Here is a 15359-nt window from a genome sequence, read left to right as displayed (position 1 = left end):
CAAACATGTCAATTGCATTCTCAAATTGAATAAAAAGCCAATACTCATTAGCTAATGCACTCCCATTAGTCTGAAATTGGGAAACAGATGGGTCATTCAAGACCCTAACATTAAATTTCAACTAAAAATCAACAACGAAGCATCCTTTAAAGCCTTATTAAGCATCATGTTTTCTTCCTCTCCTCAATTCTGTACTTCATCCTACAATTTATCACGATTGCCATGATTTAGCATTAGTGAGGGCTTAGCACAATGCAACTGGGAAGCCTTTCCTTGTCACCGTCTCTCTCCGAATGCTGACTCTAGTTGGAAGATAATGTAAATGGTAAGCAAACTACACAGGAAATATTACAGTCACTAATAAGGACAGGAATTATCTGTGCGGTCTGGGGCATTGATCCCTCCTACTGGTCTTCAGCGCCATAAGAGGATTTTCCTGTGAAGTTTATTTTCTACTCTCCTGTTTGGAAACCTGCGACAGGCAACTGGCCTTAGGATTTGCTGTTGGAAGAAAGTGGGAAGGGTGAGAGGAGTTAGGGATGTGCGCTACAGACAGAAGAAGACATGAAATGGAGGAAGTTGGACATCCATCCAAACCTATCTATCTTGTGCATTCTTCACCTTCTTCACCTCTTCATCTTCTCCTCCAGCCCCAAACCCAAGAATTTGAAACTGTATGAAGAGTTGTCCAACAGACCTCTCTCTATTTGGAAAGAGAGACAAAGATCTCCTTCCCAAATGAATAAGAAATGCAACACTTCCTATGCATAACTCATGGCATTTGATTCAGCATTTGTTGTTTTTTCTGGCTTCATGAGATACGGTATTGGATTATTCACAGCCAGTACATTATCTAGGATAGTACTTCAGATCTCAGCTTAGTAGTCACTTCACACTAGGACCGGATTATACTTGAGACCCTCAGTCAGTCTTTGTTCGGATGCTGGGAGTACATCAGCTCTCATGGCACAACGTGTTTCACCCGTATCTGCTAGGGAAGGTCTGTAGACTTGCTTCCACTGAAGTGGAGGACACAACGCATTTGTAGCTTTACACACAGAAATGTGAAAGTCCCAGAGCCCCACAAAGATTTCCACCTCTCCTTAGAGAAGCTATGTCTATATGGGAAGGTTCATAAAAGCACATCAATCTGTTTTCAAGGGAGCATTGACTTTTCTAGACACAATTCCAGGTGATACAGCCTTGCTGGGCAGACACCTAGCTGACAAGAGACTGTACCGTGCTGGCAAGAACACCAACAATAAAATGCAACAATATTCAGTTACAGGCCAGAATTCAAGCCCATGTCTCTATGTTATTTATCAGTTAAGACAAAGGCTGAGACAGCTGGCTTAAAAGCATCAAATATATACATATATAAAAAAATATATATGTGGCGGTCTCAAAAAACAAAATCACAAGGGCAATCTTCCCCTGAATAATAAATCAAATTAAAATAAATTTTTATTTCCACACTAAGGTTAAAAATACTTTGAGTTTTGCACATATGCATTTATAATAAGGCATTAAAGGTTGTATAATACATACTGTGACAAAATGCAAAAGCACATTTAACATTCAAATGTAGTAGGAAATAGCATCAAGCAAAACAAGTCATGCATAAAAATATGCAAGATAGGTGGGAGAGAGTAAAGATGAAAACTTACTTATGTAGCTTCCTGTATTCTTTAACTTATTGCATATCCAGTAGGAAAGGGTTTCTAGATCTCAGTGAAACTTTAAAAATGGCACAACATTTCCTGCTTACACTAAGCAAATTATCTGCTTCAGGCAGAAAGACATTTACTCTTGGTAAACTGCTAATGCAGGAGTCAGTGCAATCCACTGTACTGGTATGTTCAAACAGACAAACCTGCACGCTACGAAGTTGCTCTATAGGAATGCTTGTCAAAGAAAAAAATGTGGCGAAAGTCTCATATATGAAATATTTCAGTTTCGTTCCTAATTAAGCACACATTCCATATTCCAATATTTTCCTCTTTGTCCACTTCATTTTTCGTAGTGTTTAAACGCTTTGATCTAGGCTGAAGACAGCATGACACAACATTTCTGTTGTATGTAGAAATATGCTATGTATTTTTGTTGTATGTAGAAATATGCTATGCATATAATTAATGCTGAACCTTTCCGTTACCAAGAAGCAGAAAAGAGCATCTTTACAGTTCCTTCTTCCTTAACTACTCAAGGGCATGAGCCAAGGTGACTGGGTACGTACGGGATTCCTTATCAACTGGCTCAGTATTTTTTGTGCAGAAAGATGCTTTTGGGAAGGTTTCCATTCGGCTTGTTTTGAATTATACTACAGTCTTGATCCTTGCTTTACTACTGCTTTAGACATTGGATATGTATTTGCCTAAAATTTTACATATCTGCCTTTATACCACTAGTTGTCCCTGGCATAAATAACCTCTGTGTTTAGCCCCTACAAATTTACTTGGCACTGTTATTTAGCACCATGTTTTCAAAGCTTTCCTGCAACACGATAAACTGTGAACAGAAATGGAACAAAACAAAGCAAAAAATTATGATTTTAGAAAGTGCTCACTTTGAAACCGGCATATTCATTATTTACCCCATTGTCTGATAATTATTACATATTGTTCAAGTGTATTTTCACATTTAAACTACTTTCTTAAATCATAACATTCGGAAGTTGGTGAGGCTACTGCTAAGTAACTATGTACTGACCAAAATGCTTGGAATGAGCAGAAGTGGCTAGCAAATACACAACAAATAATAACAGCTGACCAAGAACATGCTGTGATGGCAACGACGTATTCAGCTAACATCCACAAACTTCCAGTGAAGCTCTTTCTCTGAGTTAAATAGATAAGCATTACTGATTTGCTGATGAAGAAATATGACTGAAACATCTACGTAAGGAACTTAAACAGCCTTACTGATTCACAGGATATAGTTGTGACTTCAAAATCTACATAAAACCAGTATATGACAGGAACAGAAACGTTTACAGGCAGGAATCTCTTAACACTTGGATAAATAGATTACACAGTCATCAAATTGAATCCGCACTTCTGATTATGCAAACATTTTAGCACAGATTTTTTGTATTAAAACTGATCATATACAGGTTGTTAGCTTTAAATATATATACTTGTCTCTATTAAATTACACATTATTTAAATATAGCCATCTAATGATATTAATTAGAAATAAATGAAATAGGTCATCTCCAGTGCACAGCACACAAGATGGAGTGTGAGCAGTGAGTATCTTGCCCCTAATATAAACAACAGACAAGTAGAGTGAATTGAAAGGATGCAAACATTGATAATCTACATAATAAGTGTGCTGGCATTATTTAGGAGTTTATTAAATAAGTCAACATTGCTCTAAAAAAAAGAACATGCAAAGATGCTAGCTACAACATCTCTTAGCTAGAAGCAGTTCAACGTTTCAGCACTTGGTCTACCACAATTCTGACTACGATACAGAATTGGTACGGTGTGCCTCACCTGGACCTGTCTCAAACACATCCTCTGAACTCCTAAAACCAGACAGGCCCTCAGCACCAACCCGGACTTTATATGCTGTTCCTGGTGTTAAACCCTTTAAGACAAAGAAGCTTCGAGAACCATTTACAATTTCTTTTTTCCAATCTTCTTTGCCTACAAAAATTTTAGGAAAACAACATATAGGATTTTTAATTTTCTCTGTACTGTTGAAAGTTTCTAGACAGAATACTATTAACAGTTAGTTGACTAAACTATGGATTGGCTGAAAAAAAGAACTATTCTCTCAAAAAAAAAAAATCATATAAAATTATGACTTCAAATAATATCTTGCATGCAATATATTGAAGAAGACATTGTACATGAATTACTAGACTATTTTAAACATTTGTTCCATTGTACTAGAGAAATACTATTTTAATTTATTTTTAAAAGTCTTATTGAAATTGCAATTATAAAGTACATTAAAATAGATTTTAATAATTTAATTAAATTACACGTCTGTAGTTTCAGTCAATATTTACTTTAGTCGAGAAATTCTACTTTGAAATCTGAACCTACCATATTTCCTGGTCATCCTCTTCTATCTTTTTCAAGTACAGTCTCAGCTGCTTTTTTGACCAATATCCAGAAAAATGCATTTATATTCCAATTTTCAGATAGGTCATCTTTAGTCATAACTTTAGAAGAACAGTATCTTGGCTGTATTTGCTAAATGTGTGTTTATCAAAGATTAAAACCTGCTATTATGCCAATTAAAGCACCTAAGTTGGTTGATACCTTGCTTTATGGTTTAATTTAACAAAGAATATTGTTTTTATTGGCTCTCTTATTTAATTTTTTTTCTGAATTGGGGATAATTTAGGATAACTGTTATATCCTATTTTAATGCAAGCAATCATATTTTTACAAAGGTAATCACTGCATGATAGACAATTTCATGCAAACTGCATTTTTAAAAGTTCACGTTCAAAAGAATTTATAAAATAATACAAAGGAACAAAGGCTGATATTCTATCTAAGCATCAAATACCTGCTACACATTGATATTTATTAAAACAAAAATTATTTGATCTTCCTGATCAAATTAAAAAAATAATTATTCTAGACATTTAAGAGCTATCATTAACACTGGGTCAATTTAGGACCACATTTACTATAAAAATCTTTGAAAATATATCTGAACACTTTAGCAAAATTTAATGAAATGACTTCTTACTGCCTGCTACACCATATTCAACATAAAAGTTCGCATGATCTGGTCCCTCATACTCCCAACTGATATTGGCATAGGTCTCAGCGGCAGCTGTTGTAACATTTCTGATCCTTGGATAAAGCGGTTGCACTGAATACACAACAGAAAAACAAAGCAGAATACGAAATTGTGACTTCATACATTAAAGAAAAATATTTTAAGAAGCTACTATGTTAAATTAGACCATACAGAGGGCAAGTATAGTACATTTGTCATTGCTTCCATTACTGGAAATTAGTGACTAAAGTAGCGTATTTGGTAATTGTATCCTAGGCAGTTACTACACTGTGAAATTATAAAGTAAAATCTATATACTCTACTGAGCATGCCCTGTATCACAAAAACTGCCAAGTACTTAAAAATACCTAATTGCCAAAATTCTGGAAAATGTTATTTCTATTCCTCTAGAAGTAAAATGCAGAGAGCTGGAAAGTGAAAACATTGTCAGGATAATGGGAAATGGTAGGAGAGAACAGAGTTACGAGGCGGTACACACTTCCCTTTATGCCACATGTCACTGAACGGACTGCAAATGCCTCAACTGCATGCCCTGATAGGATTTTGTCTCTATTGCATTGATAATGATAAAAAAGGAAGACAATACCCTTATAGAATGTTGGACGGACAGTATGCATGACTGGGGAGGTTGCAAAAAGGGTTTCTGAATATCCTTCACCATCAGGGATAGTAGGAAAGAAAAAATAAAGAGTGAAAACACTTTGCATCGAAAAGTAACATTCAAATAACAGTAAAACCTTACCTGTTAAACGAATAACGCATGCACACTCTAAGTTCATGCAGGATTCAATTAGTTTCACCCGTTAAAATATGAAACGGCTAAGTGATACACATGTATTTGAAAACAAAGTGAGGTAGGTGTATACTGACACCTTTACTTTCACAGAACGTCCCTAAAATCAGCTTCGTTACGGGTTCATGGCACCTTTAGACATTGGAACATTGGACCTCAGATATTGGAAAGCCAGTATCAAAATACTCTGTTGTGAAGGACACAAATGACTGGAATGCAAGAAGGGGTTCCTTCTAAGGTACTGTGTCTTACTGCTGACATTCTTGTTAGACAACAGTACTTTTCACAGATACGCCTAGTGCCCGCGTCTATGAAAAGTAGTGCTTCTCTCTTCAGTGCCTTGTATTAGCCACGTCTTTGCTCATACCTTAATTCTTTGTTCTCCAATTATACTTGTTACAAATGGACATATATTTCAGTACTTTTATTTGCCTAATATTAATGAAAAATAGATTTTAACAGCTCTAATAGTGTAATAGCGCAGATACAAAGAGGATGCTACTCGAAGGCATGACATTAGTTTTCAATGAAAATGCCTCATTTGGTTTGTCACTGACATTTCTGTCTTGCTAAAAATATCTTTTCTGCTGGAAGCAACACTAACAGTACTTCCCAAAGGACCATGAAACATCAGAGGTGAAAACCTAGTCTCAGTAAAGACAAATGGCAGAATTCCAATGGCTTCACCTACACCAGAAAATAAAACAGGCAAAAGCCTGTTCTCAAGGAAAGAGGTGCTGCATAGATTTTTATCTAGGTACTTAAATTATTTTCCCCTCAAAGCAGGATGGCCTTGTCCATATGGCTGACTGGAAGAAGTTCCAAATTAGATTCAAAGAGAAAACGGTTTGCTTTGGCATGGTAAAATAAATAAATCTCCATACAAGACCCTAACACAGACTAAATAATATGAGTACTATGTCTAGAAAATTACCTTCTGAGTCTTTTAAAAAAATACCTAAATGATGCAATTTCCATCAATTCTCCTGAAAATGCAGCCTCATGATTACAAATTTTCACAATATCAGACTTTTTATCCCCATATTTGCATCAAATTTTTCTTCTTAACTCTATTTCAGTAGTAGTCATTCAAGTCTTCAATCTGTATTAAACTAATTACTCCCACATTTGACGTCTTTGCAGGTAAGTTGTGCTTGTATATTTTATATATAATTTCTTTCGCCAACCAAAACCGATGATGAATATATTATTTCATTATAAATTTAATTATTTGATAATAAAGAATATATTTATTTCTTGGCTAAAACCACCTGAACAAAATCAAATAGAAAGCACTGGATTGAAAAAAAAAAAAAAAAGCCATCAAGGTTCCTAAGTCAACAACAAAACCCCTAAGAAATACCAGAGCTAGAGCCGTCTATGGGAAATCTAGTCTGTAACCATATACACTATCGTGATGCAAGGGGATTAGATTCTGCTCCTCTGTGCCACTTGAAGTCAGCAAGAGGAAAGAATAGCGAGCTCTAAATTTAGAAGGGCACAGAGTCTGAGATTGCCGACAGGATATATAAACTTCCTTCCCCATTTGCACATAGGAACAGGTGTTAGTTACAATCAGCATGGAAGCATTTGTTTTGTACCAAGAAAACAATTGGTTTATATTCTAAATATGACTTTGTTTTGTTTCATTAAATTGTATTTTTTCAAACCCGTATGTTCCTGGATTTTGCTCTTCCACAAAAGATGTCTCATTAGCAGCACAACTGTATGACTGATAGCTGTCAGCAACGTTAAAGACAGAAGAAATTATTAGTAATAATCTGTTTCAAACTCTTGCAAAAAGAATTGCACAGAATTATACCTAACTTCTCCCTCCTCATGCCCAAGCACTTGGAGATGAAGGAAACTGTCTCATCTTGTGTGAAAGACTCCAGAGGACAGACAGCTTCTGTACTACTAAGCAAATTCGATAATCACCTTCCCTGTAAAACCTCCATCATATCTTGTGTTCTGGGTTTTTTTTTTCCATCTCAAATTTCCAGTTTCTGCTCTGATCAAAGAGTTGCCTGCTAGATTAAAGACTTGGTATCTGGTAAATGTCTTTCTGTTGATATGACTGTATATAACAATTAAGTTGGCTCTGAAAATTACCTTCATTCTCTTGGTGTCTTAGTTTCTAAATCCCCTCAAGTGACCGACTTAAGCTCACATTTATCAGATGTACTCTCATCTGATTCTTACAACAGCTGTTAGCATAAATTTATCCACGTGTAGTATTTGGTTAGATTTAAGTTATGGTTTTTTTCCTATTGAATACCGTGCACCAAGAAACGTGTTCAGTAGCACATTTATTTTAAAAATAATTTTTTTTTTATTTCTCCCTCTTTCTCACTACTGCTTGATCTAATTTTCCATCAGGTCTGGAAAGTTTTGGTTAAGTCTGTTAAATGTGTCACATCTGCAACGTGAACACACACATAAGAAGATAAAAGATGGCTGGCTGATGGATCCTGAGGTGATGAACGCCTAGAGTCGAAGTAGTTACAACATTCAAAGCTTGTCTCCAATCTAAACAGACTCTTGTCTTCTCAATCAGCGCACTTTTATAATTAACCTCTTAGTTCTTCAACATGTTTCCCCGCACTGTTCGCAAACGCAAAATGTGTAATTGTCAGCTGGCAGAAATCTCAGCGTGTGCAAGCGCCAGCTGGTAAAAGTGGGGGCAGAAAGCTTTGTCTCGGGGAGCAGGGCTTTTTCAGCAGCGGAGCACTGTGCTCTCCTGATCTGTAACCAGGCAGGGCTCCGTGCAGCAGCGCTGGCAAAAGCGTCGCTCTAAAACTGATGGGAATGGATCGTTAGTAAGTTACGTTTTTTATACAGATCGACTTTTGTTCAGCTACCTCCAGTTAATTAAGCACTTTTATTCACGCTACGATACAATGCAAAATTCAGCTGGCACTTCTGAGTATGGCTTCATTCCTGTAGCAAGATATGGTCTAAAAGGCATTTCCCAATTGTTGAGAAAGGTGCCTAGGCTCAAAGTAAAATTTTCCTTTCTTTTCAAGTTAACTCCACGTGCTTTCTTAGGTGGAATTTTTTGTAGAGTTGTATTTAATCTTCTAGCCTTTCAGGAACACAGTTCCTCCAAATAACACACTTGCATTTGGGCTGCAGATTCAATAGAATTTAGTAAGACATGACATGAGGTATGACAAGAGGCACCTGGACAAGCTCAAAGAATGGGCCCGTACAAAGCTCATGAGGTTCAACAAGGCCAGGTGCAGGGTCCTGAACCTGGGTCGAGGCAACCCCCAGCATCAATCCAGGCTGGGGGATGAAGGGATTGAGAACAGCCCTGCCAAGAATGACTTGGGGATACTGGGGGATGAAAAGCCGGACATGAGCCGGCAATGTGCACTTGCAGCCCAGAAGGCCAGCCATCTCCTGGGCTGCATCCAGAGCAGTGTGGCCAGCAGGTTGAGGGAGGGGATTCTGCCTCTCTACTCCACTCTGAAGAAACCCCACCTGGAGTCCTGCATCCAGCTCTGGAACCTTCAGCACAGGAAAGACATGGACCTGTTGGAGCGGGTCCAGAGGAGGCCACAAAAATGATCCGAGGGATGGAGCACCTCTCCTATGAAGAAAGGCTGAGAGAGTTGGGGTTGTTTATCCTGGAGAAGAGAAGGCTCTGGGGAGACCTTATTGCAGCCTTCCAGTACTTAAAGGGGGCAATGACTTTAAACTAAAAGAGAGTAGATTCAGACTAGATGTAAGGAAGAAATTTTTCACCATGATGGTGATGAAACACTGGCACAGGTTGCCCAGAGAGGTGGTAGATGCCCCATCCCTGGCAACATTCCAGGTCAGGTTGGACGGGGCTCTGAGCAACCTGATCTAGTTGAAGCTGTTCCTGTTCATTGCAGGGGCGTTGGACTAGATGGCCTTTAAAGGTCCCTTCCAACCCAAAGTATTCTATGATTCTATGAACAGATTTTAACAACTGAATAGGTACTCTCTCTCAAGATTTAGTTCAGCAGAATAATAAATTAAATAGTCCCCAAAGTGTCTAAACTTTAGGAATTTTCATGGGATTCACCTGATGTCCAAGAAAAAATGGCAGGGAGGTGACAAGCATACATCTGAATATTGGTGTTAAATGGAAAAAAACCGCAAAGCAATATATTATAGACAATTAGTTAAAATGCATATATAAAGAGAAAATTAAATTCAAAGGAACCCCCCCAAGAAAAGATGAAGGAAAAGCATAATAGATTCCACCAGAGCCTGTAAGACACAGAGGAGGGTTTTGCTTTTGTGTGCTTTTTAGCCTACAACTTTTACAGTATGAAATTCAAGCCTTGGTGTAACAGTAGGAGTGAATTCCATTTCTGGCAGTGAGAAATGGGAATTAGTGACTTCTAAGATTATTTAGGCTATTACAAGAGCATTCCTGTAGTGCAAGAAATACAGAAGACAAAGAAGAAATGTAAGAAATCATTTCACTGATAAGCATTTAGCGTGGCATGGATTTTGTGTGATGTCCACAAAGCGAAAGGTATTTGCAGGAAACTTTGCATTGCTATAATCATCATTTTCTCTAGTCTAGCATGCCAAGCATCATCATTGTTCCCAGCAGACTTAAAGGTGGACAAAATAGTGGTTCTGCATATCGGGCTGTACTGAAAGAATCACATAGATACATCACGGAGAAGTACATAGGGAGGGAGTGGCTGAAGGAGCAGTATAAAAATACTATAATCAACTTGAAAAGAAAAAACAGCTTGAACTTGTTAGCTAAAAATGTGGAGACATTATGTGAAATGATTCCACGAAGGAGGGAAAATATATGGTTCTACAAAGAGATCAGAGATATGAACACAGCTGAGAATGATTGCTAGTCCACAGTGAAGAGCCATGTATTGGAGATTCAGTCAGAAAATAAAGAAGCATTTCAAACCCGAAGGCTAGACTATTTGTTTTATTCCCTTGCAATGAAAGTATTTCTGTCAATAATACTTGAGATGTGAAGTTCACATGAAGAAGGCAGACCAGACTGAGAACCGCATTGACAGGAAGCATTACCTTCAGTTAAAGGTGACTGTGATCTCACAACCTTATTTTAATTGCAGTTCAGGACTGCCAGTTACCAGTGTTGGTGTGCATGCAGACTGCAAGACCTTGCTTTCAAATAAAAACGTTGACTAAATCAAAAAGAAATTGAAAAGTGAACCAAGATGGCTTGTGAAATGAGAGTGACACGTCATGCCATGACTCCCTACACTTCAGCTTACAACAAACCCAATAATGAGCCCCTGTAACAGTTGATTTTAATCATGAACTTTCATTTCTACCACTGGTGAAATTTGTTTTCTCTTCCTTCCTCTATAGACCAGATATTTAAAATGTCTAATGGAAAAGGGTAGGAAAGACTTGACTCCAGTGATCACCTGAGTCACTTTCCAGCTGCTACTGTAATTATTTTAAATATAATCAGGTTCTTATTCTATATATAATCAGGTTCCCCAGTTTTTCTCACACCTCTGTTACCTCATGCCTGTTGCTAGATGTCAATACATAAATGTCAATATCAGTGCATACTGCTTATCTGGGTATAATACATGAAGTTTAGTACATGCAATTTTCAGACACTTAGAATACAGGTTGCTAAGAAAAAAACACAATTATTTTTCTTTGTTGTGCCATAATTTGATCAAATTTAAGTCATTCATAACATCACAGTATTAGGAAAAAACATAGTTCAAGGCAAATAGGAGCATCGACTATAACAGGATAGCTTGCCTGTCTAGTAAAATAACGTGTCTCATGATTTACTCATGTGGCTTGTGAGAGAATGACATGGAACTGCTCTGTTAAGTTTCCCTTAGACAAGAAAAAACCTCAGTTCTTGTAATTTGCCAAGATCCATTGCATTTCTGCTGCTTGATGCAATGGCACTGTTTGTCTAAATGACTTTTTTATTAGGATGATGCCCATATTGTAGGGAGACAATAATTTCTTCCTTATATTGCCCCCCATTTGAATAGAGCTTCTAAATTCTATTCAACCTACAGAAAAAAAAAAAAAAGATTCCTTTATCTAAATCCCTTAGCCTTGACCTCATATTTCATGTTTTCATCTAAAATTGTTATTTTACCTTATGGGAAAAATACACAAAACTTGCTTCTCTACTTATATGTTTAGAATATACTGGATATCTTTACTTAACACCAGTACAGTCATTATAATCAAACTCAGTTGGGACAAATATTATAAGTGTCAAGTGTAGCAGTAAGCAGACTGTGGTTACTTTCATTGGTTTTAAAGTAGTAAAAGACAACGAAGGGTTCACGCCTGTCTAAAAAGATGACAAAAGACACATGGTGTCAAGAACTGCAATAAAAATATTGAGACACCCTAAGATCCTTAGATTTACCACAGCAATATTTCCCTTTACACTTTAATATATAGTTTTGCCCTGAGAAGTGAAATATGTCACAAGTTGCACAGTTTGCCCAGGTTTAGATGATTTGAATTCCTTCAGCATCTTGTGTCTCATGTTTCTAGCTGGTCAAGCTGCAGGTCTCCATGGTCAGCTAGCCAGCAGAAAACACCAAGTACAGAAATTTCAGTGCAATTTAGGCTGCCTGAATCTGGGACTTATTTTCATCTTAACTTCCAAGATGAATGTGCTCAAATTGAAATACAAAGGATAATTACATTTTCCTGGTAAGTTCTGCCCTTCAAAATGAAAAACTGAGATTTTCTGACAGATCATAAAAAAGTTAAGGATATCTAAATTTCAACACCTCCTTGCTTCAGCTTTGGGTCCACATTAGTAAGAACTTTATATACGTATAGGCCCTCCTGCACTTAATGGAGGTGTAAAAATTCACTGCTGGGTGTGAATTCACTTCTTCTTGAGTGGGCTGAGTATTTCTATCTTCCAAATCCACCCACTTATGAGACCAAATAATTTGGCACTTGATCTTGATAATATGATCCTCCTTTCCCTTCCTCATAGCCCCTGATCAGCAGCAAAACAGTTAATCATGTTAATGTAAGTAACCACTGAGAACGTTCATCTCAGACCTGCAGCAACTCAGATGTCCTAACAGATGTCATGGCTTTAGTTCCATCCTGTTTGCAGTTCCGAAGTTTTCTTTGCAATTGTAAGAGGTATATGCTACAGGAATATGTGAAAACTTTGAAACCATAAACGGCATGGAACCAAACGAAGACATCTGTTTAGTTTTCAGCAAATCTGAGATGACAGCTCTGAAATGTGAGCTGCTCCAGCTGATCTTACAAATAAGATGCTTTCTGCTAGCCACAGATTGTGATACAGCTATAATTAGACCTCAGTTTCACACAGAGAATCCATTTTTCCTTCCATGAGTTTTTATAGTCGGCTATAAATAATGAGAACTTAATTTACATTTCTGCTGTTAATGTCCAGGACTACAAGCCAGTTTGATTGTTCCAATCTATGCTGACTTAGCTACAGCTAGACTAAAAACAGTAAGAAAGACTTGTCATTAAAATAAATCCACAGTGCCATACACTTACCAGAAATACATCTGATATTAGAATACACTTGTATATACATATATAAATATATATTATATATGCACAGATGCATGCACACGTACATATATAGAATCTGATTTATACCAGACTGAGTGAATGAAGTTCTTTTTTATGGCTATTATCCTTCAAAACACCTGATAATCAAGTGCAAAGAAAATATACGTAGAACCATTATGCTGTCTCTTTCAAGTTTGTAAAAAATGTTGGGTATTTCATGTGCAGAGTTCGATTTGGGATGTTTACGGTCTGAGAATCTGAAGTACAGATGTTTATTAGTGTGAATAACACCTCTGTGATAAAATGACACATACGTATAGAGACACCTTTCTGACTCATAGCTACCTAACAGTCCTCAGGACAATCTTTGCTTCTGACAGTAAAGGTGTCAAAATTCATAAAAACTGTGTGCAAAAATGTGAAGAACCCTTGTTTGACAGAAGAACTGCATCATAAAGAACTAGATATGACTGGATTCAAGAATAAGGATGATAATAGGTTCCACTCACTGGAATGTCCTCAAGTACTCACAGGATTTGTGAACCTAAGCCAGCAGGAAGCCATGTGCCTGTACATTCAATCTGATACTCAAACTGAGAAGTATACAGGGGGTATTGTCAGTCATCTGTCTCCTATGCACAGTTGGCTCGCAAATGAAATAAATATGATCAAATGGGTAGCATTAATCATCAGTGAGAAAAAGAACGCACCTACTTTTTTAAAACAACTAATGCACATGGCACAGGCAGTAAAAAAATCTCCTTTGCAAAAGTGCTGTTTTTTCTACTCCAGCTAATCAGTGCTAGTGCACCTGGATCCTGAATATTTATGGCAGTGACATACATTTGTTAAGTGTTTAGAAATAATTAGACTTTGCTGAAGCAAAGCTAATGAATTCCCCTGGAACTCTGTGGCAAAATAAACAGATGAAAAGTATTAATAAGCATTCTGGATTCTTTTTTTTACAAAAAAAAACCCCAAACAACAAAACCTGCAAATGTTTTCTTCCAGCACTGATTAATAATTTGTACAGCAATGTGTAGTCCAAGATTTTCTGTCCTTACCACTGCAATTTCCCCATTTGCAACACTGCAAAATCCACACATTAACAAATCATGCAGTTTCATTTTACCTTTGCCTGCACCTACAGCAGGACGGAGAATACCAGCTTTAATGGAGGAAAACAAGAATAGGAACACTATATAATTAGATACAACACCAAAAGGAACATACATATATAATTTTGTTATAAACCATGAAAGCATGCAGACCAGATAAAGTGTATTAATTCAAATAAATTAGAAACAATCCACTGATGCTGAACACTGACAGACTATTACAAGACAAAAATTAATATACATGCATTTACAAAATTTTATTGCTCATGCTTGTTTAGATTCATTATTTAAAATAAATGTAGTTCACATGCAACCTTAATACACGATTGGAGAAATTGTATTGCATACCAACTCATCTATGGAAATTCCAATAAACTATAATTTTACTAAGTCTAAAAATATGTGAAAAGATGGTATCAAAATGGACTTTTAATATTAAGCTGTGCAAAATCATAAAAGGCATTCCGCTCAAATTTCCCATTTGAATTACTCTTATTTTATTAAGCTTTCATATTTGAATAAATAACACCTTCAACAAAAGAACTGCCAAAATCAGAGATCTAGAATGGCTATAAATGTAAAAATCAATAGTGACAGGATTGGACAATATACTTAAGAGTACTGAAATATTATACAATGCCACCAGTTACTTGGGGCCATAGATGACAAATTTATTTCTGCAGCTTTTTTGAAGTTACAGTTTTTGCCAGCCCTGTGAAAAACACTTAGACCTCACAGAAGCTGTTGTATACTTCAAAAGAGAAATAATTTCCTCTAGCCATAAAGCTGCACCATTTCAGTATTCTTCTCTGTGATCAGAGAAGGTCAATGAAGCACAATGGAGGAAGACCACTTAAAATGTACAGTTACATGAAACTTTGAAGCCCAGAAAAGCCAGTCTTCGGTCTTGTAAGTTTATATCAAAAAGAGGGGTTTTACTATCAAAAAGAGGGGCTTTACACCTCTTTCTGGGCTTCCACTACAGTGGAAAACATTTGCACATCTTTCCTTAAAAAATATTTCAAATCTTTTATTAGTGTATGACACAGTTAAGAAAGCTCTAGAGAAAACTTTAATAGGGGCTATTTCCTTAATGAAAGGAAGAAGTAGTAATACTTGTAATAAAATTCATAGTG

The 15359-nt window shown here is 36.7% G+C and overlaps 1 protein-coding gene across 8 annotated transcripts in view; it reads right to left on the bottom strand.

Annotated features, from left to right (window-relative positions):
* The window catches only part of NRCAM (neuronal cell adhesion molecule), a gene marked incomplete at its 3' end in the record, with an annotated part of 65034 nt that overhangs the window by 14977 nt on the left and 34698 nt on the right, over positions 1–15359 (bottom strand). Inside the window, exons 21-22 of one of the 8 annotated variants that reach the window (XM_082013998.1) lie at positions 4714–4839; positions 3498–3650 (exon numbers count right to left, since the gene is read on the bottom strand). The exons of 6 other annotated variants lie outside the window; for them this stretch is intronic. In XM_082013998.1, the coding sequence (XP_081870124.1) occupies positions 3498–3650; positions 4714–4839 (279 nt within the window). The remainder of the gene's footprint in view (positions 1–3497; positions 3651–4713; positions 4840–15359) is intronic. One more of the 8 variants, XM_082013999.1, reaches the window with a different exon arrangement.

This window comes from Phaethon aethereus (assembly GCF_964289735.1).
Source record: "Phaethon aethereus genome assembly, chromosome: 1".
NCBI classification, from domain to species: Eukaryota; Metazoa; Chordata; class Aves; order Phaethontiformes; family Phaethontidae; genus Phaethon; species Phaethon aethereus.
Note: the sequence above shows the minus strand (reverse complement) of the source record. Positions and strands in the feature narration are given on the sequence as shown.